Consider the following 14,955-nt stretch of genomic DNA (forward strand, 5'->3'; position numbering starts at 1 on the left):
ATTGTTTTATTTTATAGACTGACAAGTATAACTTATTCCCTAGTAGGTTTTACTTTAGGTTTTTATCAAATGAAATCACTAACTAAAATGTACTTTATTAATATTATTTATTTATTCATTAATTTAAAATTTATTAATGTGTACAATTAATTGTATTGTATAAATATCTTTTTAGTGCGTCGAGTTCCACCGTATTTTTTCAATTCCACCTGAGCCCATTTATGAAGTTATGCCTGGGACCAGCTTGAATATCACTTGTGTTGCTGTGGGATCACCAATGCCCTATGTTAAATGGCGTAAAGGATCTGTAGATATTACACCTGAACATTCTATTCCAATTGGGAAAAATGTTATAATTCTTGAAAATATTAGAGAATCTATCAATTATACTTGTGTTGCTGCTTCAAAATTAGGAAATATTGAACAATTGACACAGATTATAGTTCAAGGTAATTGTTATAATTATTTTAAAAATATTTTATTATTATATTTTATTTATTATTAATTTTATATTTAGCTTTACCCAGACCACCAACTAATGTCAGAATATCTGATGTTACTGCTACTTCTGTCAGACTTTCCTGGTCATATGATATTGGTGTAGAAAATATTCAATATTATGTTATTCAGTATAAACCAAAACAAGCAAATCAAGAATATAGTGAAATAAGTGGAATTACAACAATGTTCTATACTATTCGTGATCTTACTCCTTACACAGAATATGAATTTTACGTTATTGCAGTAAATGTAATTGGTCGTGGATCGCCCAGTACACCAGTTGTTGTTACTACAGGAGAAACAGGTAAATAGAATTTTAATTTAAAATATTCATTTTAAGTTTTTATTACATACAGAATTAATCTTATTTGAAATATATTTCTCATATTCTTAATAGTTATAATTTAACAATAGAGCAATAAATATTATTTTTAATGTTGTGTATGTGGAAATATTTTATCCCATAACGGGAAAAACAAACATATATATACTGTATGATTTAATTAAAATATACGTATTCAATGCTATTGAGAAATAATTAGAAGTCCAAGCACGATCAAATATGGCATGGTGACATTTCAGGACACGTGGAAGCTACCTCTATAAAAACAATTGTACCAAAACTCACCACAATGACACTTTTGGTGCTACATGCAATTGCAAGGTTTTTCATGCCATGTTTGGTTCTCAGTATTGCCTTAGCCTGATTGGCCAAATGGTAAATCACACTTTATATAACAATGGGCCTCTGTAAAAAGTTTTACATCACATGGGTCTGGATGAAAAGTGACTCACTGAAAAGCACATTTTTAACATAGATTTCATTGACAGTCTAGGGGAGGTTTTATACTTTCCCATATACATTTTTCATATTATACAACATGATGTTTTACACAATATGATATCAGCATGGAGAGCAAGTTATAAGTATTTATTATTGAAATTAGTGATTCTTCTTTCCATTGGTTCATTGGTGTTAATATGGTTCTTCTCATTTCTGCAAGTTCAGGTCTTGGTGTTTTCTATTAGTCTTTCTTTCTTTCATTTTTGTTCTGAAGGGTTCCTTGAGTGGTCTGATTATTGTATCAGTATCCAAAAGTATCCCACTACATTTGCTTCCTTTCTTCTATTGGAGGAGGAATATGCTCTACTTATGTTCTTTTGAAGAATTCTATTTGTAGAATGAGTTTAACACGTTGACTGCCATGTGACTTTTTAGGATTCTGTTGTAAAACGCCAACTTAATTTAATTATATTATATTATTAAAAACTCTAATCAGAGTATATAGTAATAATCAAATAGCATATAAAATGTGTTTTTCTTAAAATAAAGGTATTACGAATTATCTCGTAGTTGGCTTATGTAACAGAAAGCTCTTTGCTAAAGCCAAACTACGAGTTAATTCGTGCACAGACACGATTCGTCCTGTCACTTCGCTACAGCCAATCGGAGATGTGCGTCTAAATTCATTAGTAATAAATTGGATATAGAGGCGAGCACATCACATTTACGTCTTTTTTGAGAGTGTTATTTTTTATTTATTTTTATAATCAAATTATAAATATCCCAAAATGGATAAGAAAAGACCACTGACTAAAAAACAACTTGATTACTACACTAATCTAAGTGATTCAGAATCTGACAAAATTTTTGGTGAGGATGGGGGAGTTTATTTGGCAGCGAAATGGTCCTGTTACTGTATGTAAATGGAAAGACAAACGAGAAGTCCTTACCATTTCAAACATGCACGTTGTTGAAATGGTAGAGGTGTTCAATCGCAATGGAAAATGTTCGATGAAACCGAATATAATTCGAGATTATAATCATGGAATGTCTGGCATTGACGATCAGATCAAATGCTATCGTACTACACAGCTCTAAGAAAGACTATTAGATGGCCCAAAAAGGTTGCATTACATATTATAGAAATATATATACATAATGCGCACAAACTCTTTCAAAAAGCAACTTCTTTTAAAATAAAACTTATAAAGTTTAGAGAAGCATTCGTCAAAGCGTTGATTGGAGAAGAGATTCAACCAGTTTCAAAAAAAATTAAATTGCAGAAGCTCCACTATTTACAGAGTATCCCATCTACTCAGAAAAAACAACATCTGACAAAGCCATGTCGAATTTGTACCAAAGCTAAAAAACGCCGAGAAACGCGTTATTTCTGTCCAATCTGTCTTGAGAAGCCAGCCCTTTGCGTAGAAGATTGTTTTAAAAATTATCACAAACAATAAAAATATCGTTTTGCTTTTGATTTTGAATAAACATTTTATGATTATATTTTCTGTTCATTTATTAATAAATGTTCTGTTCATGTAAGCCAAACTTGATTTTTTGTTCTTGCCCCTGAAGCTATCTATTCATATTTACACTGATATACTACGAATTACATCGTAGCTGCACAAATATGGCAAGGAAACAAACTACGATATAACTCGTAGGTGGCGTCCTAGGCAGAAACGGTAACTACGAGTCATCTCGTAGATGGCAGTCAACGTGTTAAGCAGGATTCAGAAGGAATCCAAAAAAGTTTGTGATGAAAGAATCCAAAAACATTTCATTGAAGTTTCATTGCTGGACTGAACTGAAGTTTTTGTGGTGTGTTCTTTTTAAATTCCTACTATTAGTTCACACTCTCCCTATATATATATATATATATATATATATATATATTCTTGTTCAAATTTTCAATCGTTAATAAAATACTTTCTGTTCTTCCACTCAAGTTCAAATACATTTTTTAAAACTTGTAGTGGCTGACACTTGATGTTAATACAGTTTTTCAAATATTAATTCATTAATTAAATTTAATTATTGGTTAATATTACCTGTGGTATTGAAGATGGCGACAGGAAATTTTTTCCCTAGATACTAGACGGCGACGGAGAAATTCTTTTCCCCTACGTTTGAGATGGCCGCGCTTCCGGTATTGTCGAATCAGATTCTCGAGTGATAATCTGGAAGCAGATTAACAATGGATAATCTCAAAGTAGAATACCGAGTGATCTAAATGTTAGGGGGTGTACCTGTACTATCTGTCGCATTATGCAAATTAATAAATTTCCCTGTTGCCATCTTTGATACCATGGGTAACATTACCCTAATTATTAATACTTTAAATAGAGTTTTAGCAGTTTGTAATGAAAATTGAAAACAACAGGCAGTAGCTCAATCAGTAGGAATTGACTTCAAAAAATTTTTTTTTATATTACAGTCAAACCTGTTTTTATGCGGGGGATAGGGACCGCATTAAAAAAAACGCATTAAAAAAAATCTCACGAAACTTCACGAATGGCTGTAAATAATAGTTTTCGCAACACAATTAAAAAAAATAATTTTTTTATGCGGTGAATAGGGACCGCATAAAAAAAGTCTCACATAGAAAATAACTCAAAACCGTACGAAATAGAATTTATTGACAACAGATGTCAGCACTTGACTGCATCGTCTGGTCTATCGTCTGTTTTACATATTTTTGTCCAGGTGGTGTTTTGTTGACTTAAAAAGTAAATTATTTCATTTTTCGCATATTCATGCAATAATATTACTATAATAAGTGCATTTATGCTATAATAAGTTTATTTAGCTATAATAAGTCAACGTGAGACATGACGAATCGCACGAGACTAGTCGCCAACTATACCGCACAAATTAAAAATTCGCATTAAAAAAATCGCACAAATAAAAATCGCACATAAAAAGAGCGCATAAAAACAGGTTTGACTGTACTTGTTTAATATGAATTTTAGTTTTTGCTTTATTATTTCAAAAATCTCTCATTTTCAAGTTTAATTTTTCAGTTTTGGTTTTTAATAGTTCTAAAAAAATCTGAATTAAAAAACTTAAGAATTAAAAGAGACTATTTTTTAATAATTTTTTTCATTGTAGGATGCTTACAAATTTTTGATTTTTTTTTAAATTGTTAACATTAGTCAAGAAAGGTTACATCAGATCTGTCCCATACTTCTTTATGTCCTGACAATCAAGAAAGAATGTGTGCAATCTCTTCCGTTTTTTTTTGCCACTTTCCAATGGTATTGTCTTTTTTGCCCTAAGATACACAGTCTATAATCTTTTGTTTCCTTTCTTGCTTTGTCAGACAACACTTTTTAACCATCTAAAGTCTGGTACCAAGAAAAAGAATTTCAAACCTATAGTCCTGTTTTGTCCTTGTATTTATAAGCTCTTTCAGCTTTGGACTCCTATTGGCCCATGAGTTCCACATAGGGGTTGCTAATTTGAATACATTTCTGTTCTCTAGGCTGACTTGTGTCCTGCAGACATTAGCTGACTTTGCTATAACTGGCCATATGAAAGGGCTGTGGGCCTGACAACATTGAAAATAATAGAAATTATCTATAGAAAATCATTTACTCAAAATTAGTTTCTTGAATAAAGTTTGCTAGAAAAGTTAGTTTTGTTCAAACTGTCAAGTTTGGTTTGATATCAATATGAATTATGGCAAACTAAATAATTAAATGGAAAAAGGTAATATTAAATCAACTGACACAAAACCTAGGAACCAGCAAAATTTCACTTACTATTCAAACAAACATTTTCATCCACATTCAATTGGACAATTTCAGGCTGTAGATGTCCAATTGAATGCAGATGAAAATGTTTGTGTGAATAGTAAGTGAAATTTTGCTGGTTTAGAATCTAGGTTTTGTCAGTTTATTTAGTATATTTTAACCAGCATTCAGCTGTTGTCAAAAAGGCAATATGTTATAATTTGATATTTATTAATCAAATGAAATTATCTAAATCTACAAGAGAAGCAAGGAAGGACAAATTGTAAAGAAGATTGTAAAGAATAGAGCAGAATGAATATAAACTTACAAAATAATTTTGAGAACGTCGAAAGAATTTGGTTATTGATTACTAGTATAACATATTTTGTTGTTTTTAAAACATAATTAATGGATTTATTAGCAAAATCTCCGAGTAATGCATTTGTTAAGAAGAGTCCTTCAGATGTAAAAATTCAACTCAAAACTATTGAATGCTTAATTATGAAGTGAAATGAGTATTAAAAACTTTTCAATTATGCACTTTTATATATTATATATTAATTTATATATATATATTAATATATAGTATATTAAATAAAATTAAATTTAAAAAATATATATTTTTTTTAATAAATAGCAACTTATATAATAAAATATCCACATATAAACATAAAAATATATGTACCACTACTTTCATACTATACAGTTTATATCAAAGATTTTGGGCTATTGATGATCATTAGAATAAAATATTATTGTATTAATTGTGCATCTAAACAACAATTATCAGCCATCACTAATTTCTGTGGCATTATATATTAAATAAAATAAGGACAAAACCTTCAATAGTCCAGCAAAACGTTTTTAAGATATTAAAACACTTTGCTGGACTATTGAAGGTTTTGTCTTTATTTTATTTAATTTGGTTCCAGTAAGCAAGTATTTATTTATTTATTATATATTAGTGCTGTAAGTTGAATAATTTAATAATAAAAAGAAAATATCCAGATTTACTTTTTATGTTTACTTTTATAACAAATATAGATTATATCTATGTAACGTAATTATATTAAAATAGTATCTCATCTAAAAACTTAACATAAGAATAAATTAAACAGTTTATGGCTTAACTAGAAAGACAAATTACCTTATGTACTTTTCCAGTAAATTATTCTTTAATCAAACTAACATTTTTAGCTTTATTAATAAGTCTTTATTGGGATTTTTGAAAAGCGATTCAATTTCAAACAATATTTAAAATTCTGTTAATTTTAGAAAGTTTTGAAAAAAATCTGATGGTGTATTAATAAAGCCAAAAATGTTAGCTTGATTAAAGAATAACTTGTTGGAAAAGTACATAAGGTAATTTGTCTCTCTAGTTACTGTCTAGTTCTAGCATATACCAATATCAATAGTTTATGGCTTGCAGTTCACAATTACCTGTATATTAATATATGTAGAAAAAATTTAAATTTTAAATATATTTTTATAAATATCATATTAAATACTATATATGTAAAAATAATTATATTAGTAGCTCTATCCCTGTAATATGGTATACAATTCTAAAAGTTGCAATTTATTTTAAAAGCATTTTTAAGAATCTCTCATATCACTATACAAAGTATTGAAATTTGTAGAAATAGAATTCATAATTTATATATAGAATCAGCATGTGAGTGCAATTTATATGTAATAGTATAATAATTTGAAGTAATTACTTAGAATAAGTAGTAATTAAATATATCATGATTTACAATAATCTGTAACTAATTAAAATGTGTTGTAAATAGCACATAACTATAAATAAATTGTTCATTTGAATAATAATATCATCATCATTATTCATAATTTTAATAAATTAAAATTTATATTTTGCTAATGAACTGGATAATATATCATTTACCTTCTTAATTTTTCACTTTTAATATTATTTTTTAAGTATTATAAATTATTTTCAGGAATTTTTATTTTATCTTTTTGAATAAAACAATGATTTTTATTTAAAAATGAATTGAATTTTATTTAAAAAAGGAATTATAACATAAATAAAATAAGTGTTATGATTCCTTTTTTAAAAATTAAATTATATTAATGTCACTGTAATGTTAAAAAATCTGTAGTCATTTAAATTGTTTTATTATTTGTTATATTTTCACAGAAATATTTAATGGTAAATTTATTAAATAATGTATTATTATTATTATTATCATCTGATTTTTATATAATTATAGTTAAATTTATTCAGATGAAATATTTTTCAAATTAAGCAAAAGGCAGTATTATGTATTTCATATTTTATATTATTCTATATTTGTATTAAAGTATTAATATTTGAAAGTTTTTATTTCTTTATTCTCTCTGTGAAAATATATTACTGTAGATCCCCCCTATAACACGGTAGATACGTTCCATGTTATAGAATCCGTGTTGTATGAGTCACTTAAATACGTGAGCCAATCACAGCTTCATGTGTGCAGTTTAGGGGCTATGGCTGTTTGAAAGGTTTTCTTCTATAAAATTAATAGATTCTAGACTAATTTGACTCAACATTTCCAAATCATGTATAATTTTTTGGGAATAATCCATATAAACTATGCTATAAACAAAAAATTGTAGGATTACTTACCGAGTGTGCACTGTTCAACAATGCTATTGCTTAAGCTTGTTTTCGTTGCGGAGTGGCTCATCGAATGGCAGGCGCATGTTTCCTGATAAGTTATTTTGCTGCAAAAAATTTGCTGAACTTTGGAGACATCATTAATATAAATATAATTTTTATGGCCATTAAATAATAAATGTTTTTTAGTAGGTCCACTGCCCATTTAAACTCAACGGTTTGTACAATGTTCGCTGTTGGTCCAGATTTGACCAATCCTGTCACGACACGAGTCGGCGATGACGTTTTACTGTGTTATATGAATCTCTTTTAGCACGTTACACGAATATGATCACAATTTTTTTGCCATGTTATACAAACCCATGTTATAGGGGGGTCTGCTGTACTTATAAAAAGTTTTAAAAATTAGATGCACCTTTCATCTGTATAAATACAATTTTCATATTGCACTGTAGCATATTTTTCTTTTTATTTCCATTCCTAGTGGAAACTCCAGGAAGCACCAGTAAGTGTAGTATATCTGTGTTTTTTCATCTATTCTGTTTTGCAATTTTTTTTTCTCATCTGCATGCTTTAAACTAAGGAATAATATATAATTAATATATATATATATATATTTATATATTTCTTAATTTACATAATAATATAAAATTTTTAATAAATATAAAATAATGTGATTATAAATATAATAAAATTTGAAATGAATGAATTTTATGGTTTAATTTTTATTTTCACAAAGTTTACAAAGTTTAGACACAAAAATTAGATGCTTTTTCAAAAGGTTAAGTGATTTTTAATATGATTATGAAGAATCAACTATATGAATGTGCCAATTAGAAATGCTTAGGATGTAATTTGTAAGATTTAAGAATTTAAATTTTAAAAAAGATATAACTAACATCACATTTTTGTTAAATTAAGAAAAATTAAATAATCATCATACGTATAAAATAATATGTTGCAAAAATAAGCCTTTAACAAAGTAAAGATAATTGTATAAAAATTATTTCAAATGTGCCAGCTTGAACTTCAGTTCATAATATGACAAAACTATAGCCTTTTTCACTCCTCTCTAGCAAATAATTTCAGTCTTGCACTTCTCAAGAGTCAAACATTAGAGCAAGACTGAAATTATATGCTGGAAAGGAGTAAATCTGTAGTTTTGTCATATTAGGATAAAAATTATATAATTATTATTTAAATTCAGTTATTTTTTTAATAAAAATTCAAACAATTTTAGATAATGATATATTCAGTAAAACATGAAGTAAACAATGGATTCAGTTAATATTACTATCCAAAACCATTTTGATGCAACATATTACTTTTAATGAAATAATGTCTTTGGCTGCTTTTATCAGTCCTCTTCAGGTTGTAACTACAGAACATTAATTAAATGGACTGTTACAGTATAGAATGTCTCATGGATTGGTTCAGTTTAACAGTTGAATATATAACCATTTGATTTAACATTTAAACATACAACAAATTTTGGAGTATAATAACTTCATTCAAGATTAGGAGGAAAAATAAAATCATTGAAATTATAAGAGTCAGTTTATTGGCAAAATGTTTTTTAGGACTCATTCAGACTACAAAGATTCCATTTATGGTCTTAAATTTCCATATGGTTTCTTTTGAGCATTTTGAAATACAAATTGTTGATTAAATTCTTGAAATTATTCTTGAATCTAATTCTTGAAAAGATTTTAAACATGTCAAATCAATTGAATTTGTAACAGTAATATAATATATAGTGACAGAATAAATATAAAAATAAATGAACATAGATAACTGATATAAAAAATATAAACAGTAATAATAGTAAAGCAAAGAATGAAATAAACTAAAATAACACAATTATAAGAAAACACAACATGCTTAATAAATACTTTTAGACTCAATTAGAAGTCTGTAAGGGAATGATGAAAATTTAGTTCAGATCACAACATGGGAAGAGAGCAGATTATGTTACTAATAGACAGTCATGTGTTTAACGTTAATGTTGTAAAGTGAAGAAAGTAACCATATCCACAGATCTAGGTTACCATCTTCACTTCTTTTGTTCATGAGAGGAACGGTAGATGTCTCTATAAAAAGCTCTGCAGCCATTCTAAGAGGGAGAAAACTTGTGTCTAATTTGATAATCTCGGCTTTTTGCTATCTGGAGTTGTATTCTGGTTGGAAAAAAGCTCTTTGGCTAGGGGCATTGATATTTGCCCTTTCCTTAGGCTTCCCTTGTGTTCTTTTATTTTGGTTGCTAATATGTGGCATGTACTACCTAGAATGAAAACTGTATTGTTATTACTTTTATCCATGACCAATACTTTTGTCTTGTTTAGAGAAGGCTTTTTGTCATTTTTAATATTACTCTTAATGATTTATTATATGCTATCATAAAAATTACACTTGATATTGATACTTTTTGAATATGACATTTTTTTTGATTTTATATGTAATACTGTTTTTGAACATATACAATATATAATTTTAAAAAAATGTAACTTTATTAATCACTTAACTTTGTTTTAATTTGGACAATGTTTGAATTGCCAGTTTTATCATATAATTTTTAATTGTCATGTTCAATATGTAGCTATTTTTTTGCTATAGTCATTACTTTCAATAGCCAAAAAAATTTTGGAATTTAATGAATTATTATGAATATCAAAATTCATTTATATGCTCAATAACAACCTTATATTTTTAAATGCAACTGATTGAATATTAATGTTCAATCAAATTATATATTATAACTAGCTGACCCGGCCACGCGTTGTTGTGGCTCAAAATGTATCTATTATAAATGTATCACACTTCCCCCGTGGGGATAAGTTTGATATACATTCTATATACGTGGATGTGATGAGGATTAGTAATAATCTTTTATATTAGTTTTACATAATGATTAATATGACTGAAGATCAAAAATGAAAATTATTTTAAAATATTAATGAATATAATCAATGTTGATATGATGATATAAAAAAGATTGATTATATAAAATTTGTCATTAAGTTTTTTCCATTTAAAAAGTTTGTTTTACATAATTACAGCATGAAGTTTTTTGCAAAAATGAATTTAAAAAAAATTTTCATTAATATCCTTCTATAAGAATATTTACATGGAAGAGAATTGTCTTTCTATAATTTTTTTTCTTTATAGATTATTGCATTTGTATAGTAAAGTACAATTGTTAATATTTCAAATAAGTTGACACCTAACCTTTATTTTAACATTGTTATTAAGAATAAAAAAATTTTAAAACATAAATATTCTGATTTTTTATTTTTATATTAAAAATTGGCAAAATAAAAATCTTAATATAAAAGATTGTACAGAAACATTTACATATTAAATGATAATAAGATGAAGTTGAATTTAAGTTGTTTATTTTTAGAAATTAGGAAGATTGTTTCAAACTAAAAAATTATATTATGTTTGTACAAGGAATTCATTAGACTTTTTATTTTAAAAGTCACAAGAAAGTTTAAGTTAAAATGCATTGATATATAATTTCATAAATTTTTTTTTTATATAGAAGTTGTTTGTGTAATAAAACAAGTAAATATTATAATTGAAAATATTTTTATTTTTTATTTTTGAATATTAATTTAGTAATAAATAATGATTAATAAATTTCATTAATTTATAAATTTATAATAAATACTTTATAAATAATTATAAATTTATTTTATGAATAGAACCAGGAAGTGCTCCCAGAAATGTTCAAGCAAGACCTTTAAGTTCAAGCACAGTTGTTATACAATGGGATTCACCAAAAGAACCAAATGGACAAGTTACAGTGAGCATAAATTATATATATATAAACATACATAAATTATCATGACAATATCTATATACAAATACCTAGTTGCCAGATTTTCACTTAATTAGTTACTAGCCAAAGTATAGCTTAGAAAATTCAGCAATTAAGTTTTCACATTAATTATAAATTGATTACTTAAAAATTTACAAAATATATCATATTTTAAAACATTGATTATTATAAGACTTTCTTATAATTAAGATGTGTGCAATTTATTCTTCTTCTAGTAATTTTTAAAATATTTGTAAAATCTTGTATAGGATTATGTTTTAATACACTTGGTAAACAAACTTTTATGCAAACTAATATTATAAATTATAATATTTCGGCACTACATCTAACTGAATTATTATAGCTTATAATACTATCTTGAATGAATATTTTATTTTAATAATAATATAATTTAACCTATATAAGTGTTAGAATGCCAAGTTGCATTACTATATTTTAAATTAATTTAATTCAACATAACTCATTTTATATAAAAATACAAAAGCTTTTATTTCTAAATCATTTTTAATTAATAAAATCAAAATGTGTTGACTTAAAATATACTTCGAAATATTTTAAAAAATATTTATTTACTTTATGAATACATTGTTTAGACAAAAATCTTAAAATCTAAAATTTAAAAAAAGAAGTAAGAAAATAATAAAATATACAGATAAAAGTTTATTTATTATTATTATTATTATTTTTAATCAGAAACTAAAAGTAATTTATTTTCAGGGTTACAAAGTGTTTTATACTACACAGCCAAATCTGCCAACTTCTGCTTGGAATTCTCAAACAGTAGACAATAATCATTTAACAACAATAAGTGATTTAACACCACGTACTATTTACACAATACGCATTCAAGCTTTTACTAGTCGTGGTCCTGGACCACTTTCAGCTCCAGTACAAGTAAAAACACAACAAGGTGGTAAGTGTAAATATTGATAAATAAAAAGTTTAGATCAGTTAGAAAATTAAAATTTTTATTTTATGCAACATTTCTATATCTATTTCAAATTTAATTCCTATTTTGAGTTTTGATTAGTCATAACTTAGAAATGAAAAAAAATAACATTGATTTATTTCTTAAATTTAAACTCTAGATATAATTATATTCTGATAGATTTGGAATTGATCATGTATTATGTTTTTTCTGCTAATGTTTGTCTTTTTGAATATAACAAATATTTCTGAATACAGTATTTAATATTTTAATATGTAACCAAGACATAATGTTAGATAAATTTTATGAAAATATCTTAATTGTCAGTTTTATTTTTATCACTTCATATAAATCTATTTTCTTAAGTCTAAAGATATTCTTTGATGTATTCATCTGTAATTGTTTGGGAGTAAAGTTAAAAATAACCAGTCGGGTTGACAAAACACAACGTTTATATTGATGAAACAAACATACAAAATAAATACAAAATAATGTTTACAACTAGGTATCCACAATACACTAATCTAAGTTACGACTGACTATGCTCCCTACAAGTTTGGAAGGACACCTTACGACCTCCGCTAACAGACTTAGTACTCACAACACCTCTGAGTCAGGAAAAAGTTTGTGATAGTCCAATGGGAGTCCACTTACACCAGGTTTCAGCAAGGTTCCAAAGAGAGCTCTTTCTGCCAAAAACTGCTTCTTATATAGTAGCCGACGTTCAAATTCTCCACCAATCAGCTTCGATGTCTTCATAAAGTCCGTCCAATGGCCATTCTCCAACAGCCAATCATTGATTGTCGATTCAAACCACAACGGCTTTCCCAACGGATCTTCTCTAATGGTTCTTCCGTAACGGCTATGATTTTGAATTACGAAAGTTTCCGTTATCTTACAAACAGAGCGGGAATTGCTTGTCTGGGCAATTCTATCCACTACATGTTTCTTTTAACTTTATCTAATATTGGTCTATCATAATTTAATACCTTAAAATTATTTAACTTAAAAGATTGACATTACTTCTTTATCTTAATGATATCTATAAATGATTAGTATAAACATTCAGTTATTGGTATAACAAGATTATTAATGTCACTAGGGAATATGATTTTGCCCTTTTAACTTAAAGACTGTTTTTAATGTATTTTGGGTACAGAAAACAAAAATGACCCTCAAAATTCTGTCACAACAGTTTTTCATATTTTCAATTTTTAAGAAGAAAATGTAAATCATATGAACATATTAAAATAAAACAAATTCTGTTGTCCACAAAAACTTCAATGGGAACCTAATGGGGAAAATTTATATTATTTGAAAAATAGCAGTTATTGATGGATAAACATGAACAATTTCATTTTACTCTACTTCCAATGATTTACTGGGAAAATGTTATGAGCATTTTCTGAGAGTGGCAACATTGGTCTTGTTTGTCAGCTGTTTGGATGCTGACAAACAGGACCAGTTTGTGTCTCACATCTAGTATTGATACCACAAAAGTATTGATATTGGTATCGGTCTCAAAGTATCAATACCAGCCAGTATCAGCATTGGATATTGAAATTGGGAATCTTGATGGATGTCGCTCTTTGGACTGTTGTCACCTTCCAGTTGTTTTTACTGTACTCATTATAATGAAAGCTGCTTGGGCTCCAGAGCAGTAATTAATGTTTTGTTGCTTACTCAAGGGATTGAATCCCTGTTATTCAGAAGTCAGTGCAACAGTCAATACTTCAGTTTACACTCAAATGATGTCTATGTACACAAAATAAATCCAGATTCTGCTTTATAACTGTATACTAATACTCACAGAGCACAGTCCTGCAATGGTCTAGTATATATGGGATAGGGGTGGATAAGAAATCATTGGTGAAGAAATAAAACAGTGTCATTATTGTGTTCAAATTTTACAAATATCAGTGCATATAAGTATATACAAATTGTAGCTCATTTTAAACATCCCAATGATCAAAATTAATTATGCAGTACTTTTGTTGCTTAAAATTTAACAAAATATTTATTTATAAATAGTAATCAGAAGCATATATAGATTGTGGAAATGAAATTTGACATAATACCTTATTGATTTTTGGCCATTAATATTTTTTTTACATAAGGTTAACTTAACTGAAAATAGTGTAAAATTATATTTTGATTTCTGATTCTGCTGCAAAATCCAGTTTTGGTTGGATCTTACCAGTCTGTGAAAAATGTAATGATATCAAATCTGATACCTGAAGTAAAGTATTGATACCAGTATTGGTATCGGACCAAGAGTGTCGAATACAAAAAGTACTTGGTATAGAAGGAAGGATATGGTATTGGCAGTGTCAAGGGTTCCTACTCACAACTGTACTGTGTGACACAAAATGGAGGTGAAAAAGCATAGGAAGTGGCTGAATGATTTAGGTAGCTTTTGTTATGTTTGGGGACAGTTCACTCTATAGTTGCAGCAGAAGAAAATAATGAATATTACAAAACTACATACTCATTATATTTCGGCTGTGCTGTTGGAAAGACTAGCAAAAGTTGAGTGCCTCATTT

At 27.3% G+C, this 14,955-nt stretch overlaps 1 protein-coding gene across 1 annotated transcript in view; it reads left to right on the plus strand.

Moving 5' to 3' along the window:
* Window positions 1–14,955, plus strand: part of LOC136984012 (tyrosine-protein phosphatase Lar-like) — a 197,448-nt gene that overhangs the window by 125,392 nt on the left and 57,101 nt on the right. The window contains 6 exon segments of the mRNA XM_067280920.1: window positions 176–195; window positions 197–449; window positions 518–805; window positions 8,127–8,147; window positions 11,347–11,447; window positions 12,201–12,396. Coding sequence (XP_067137021.1) covers window positions 176–195; window positions 197–449; window positions 518–805; window positions 8,127–8,147; window positions 11,347–11,447; window positions 12,201–12,396 — 879 coding nt within the window.

Source organism: Centruroides vittatus, unplaced genomic scaffold (genome assembly GCF_030686945.1).
Source record: "Centruroides vittatus isolate TY-2023 unplaced genomic scaffold, ASM3068694v2 contig_900, whole genome shotgun sequence".
Taxonomy (NCBI): domain Eukaryota; kingdom Metazoa; phylum Arthropoda; class Arachnida; order Scorpiones; family Buthidae; genus Centruroides; species Centruroides vittatus.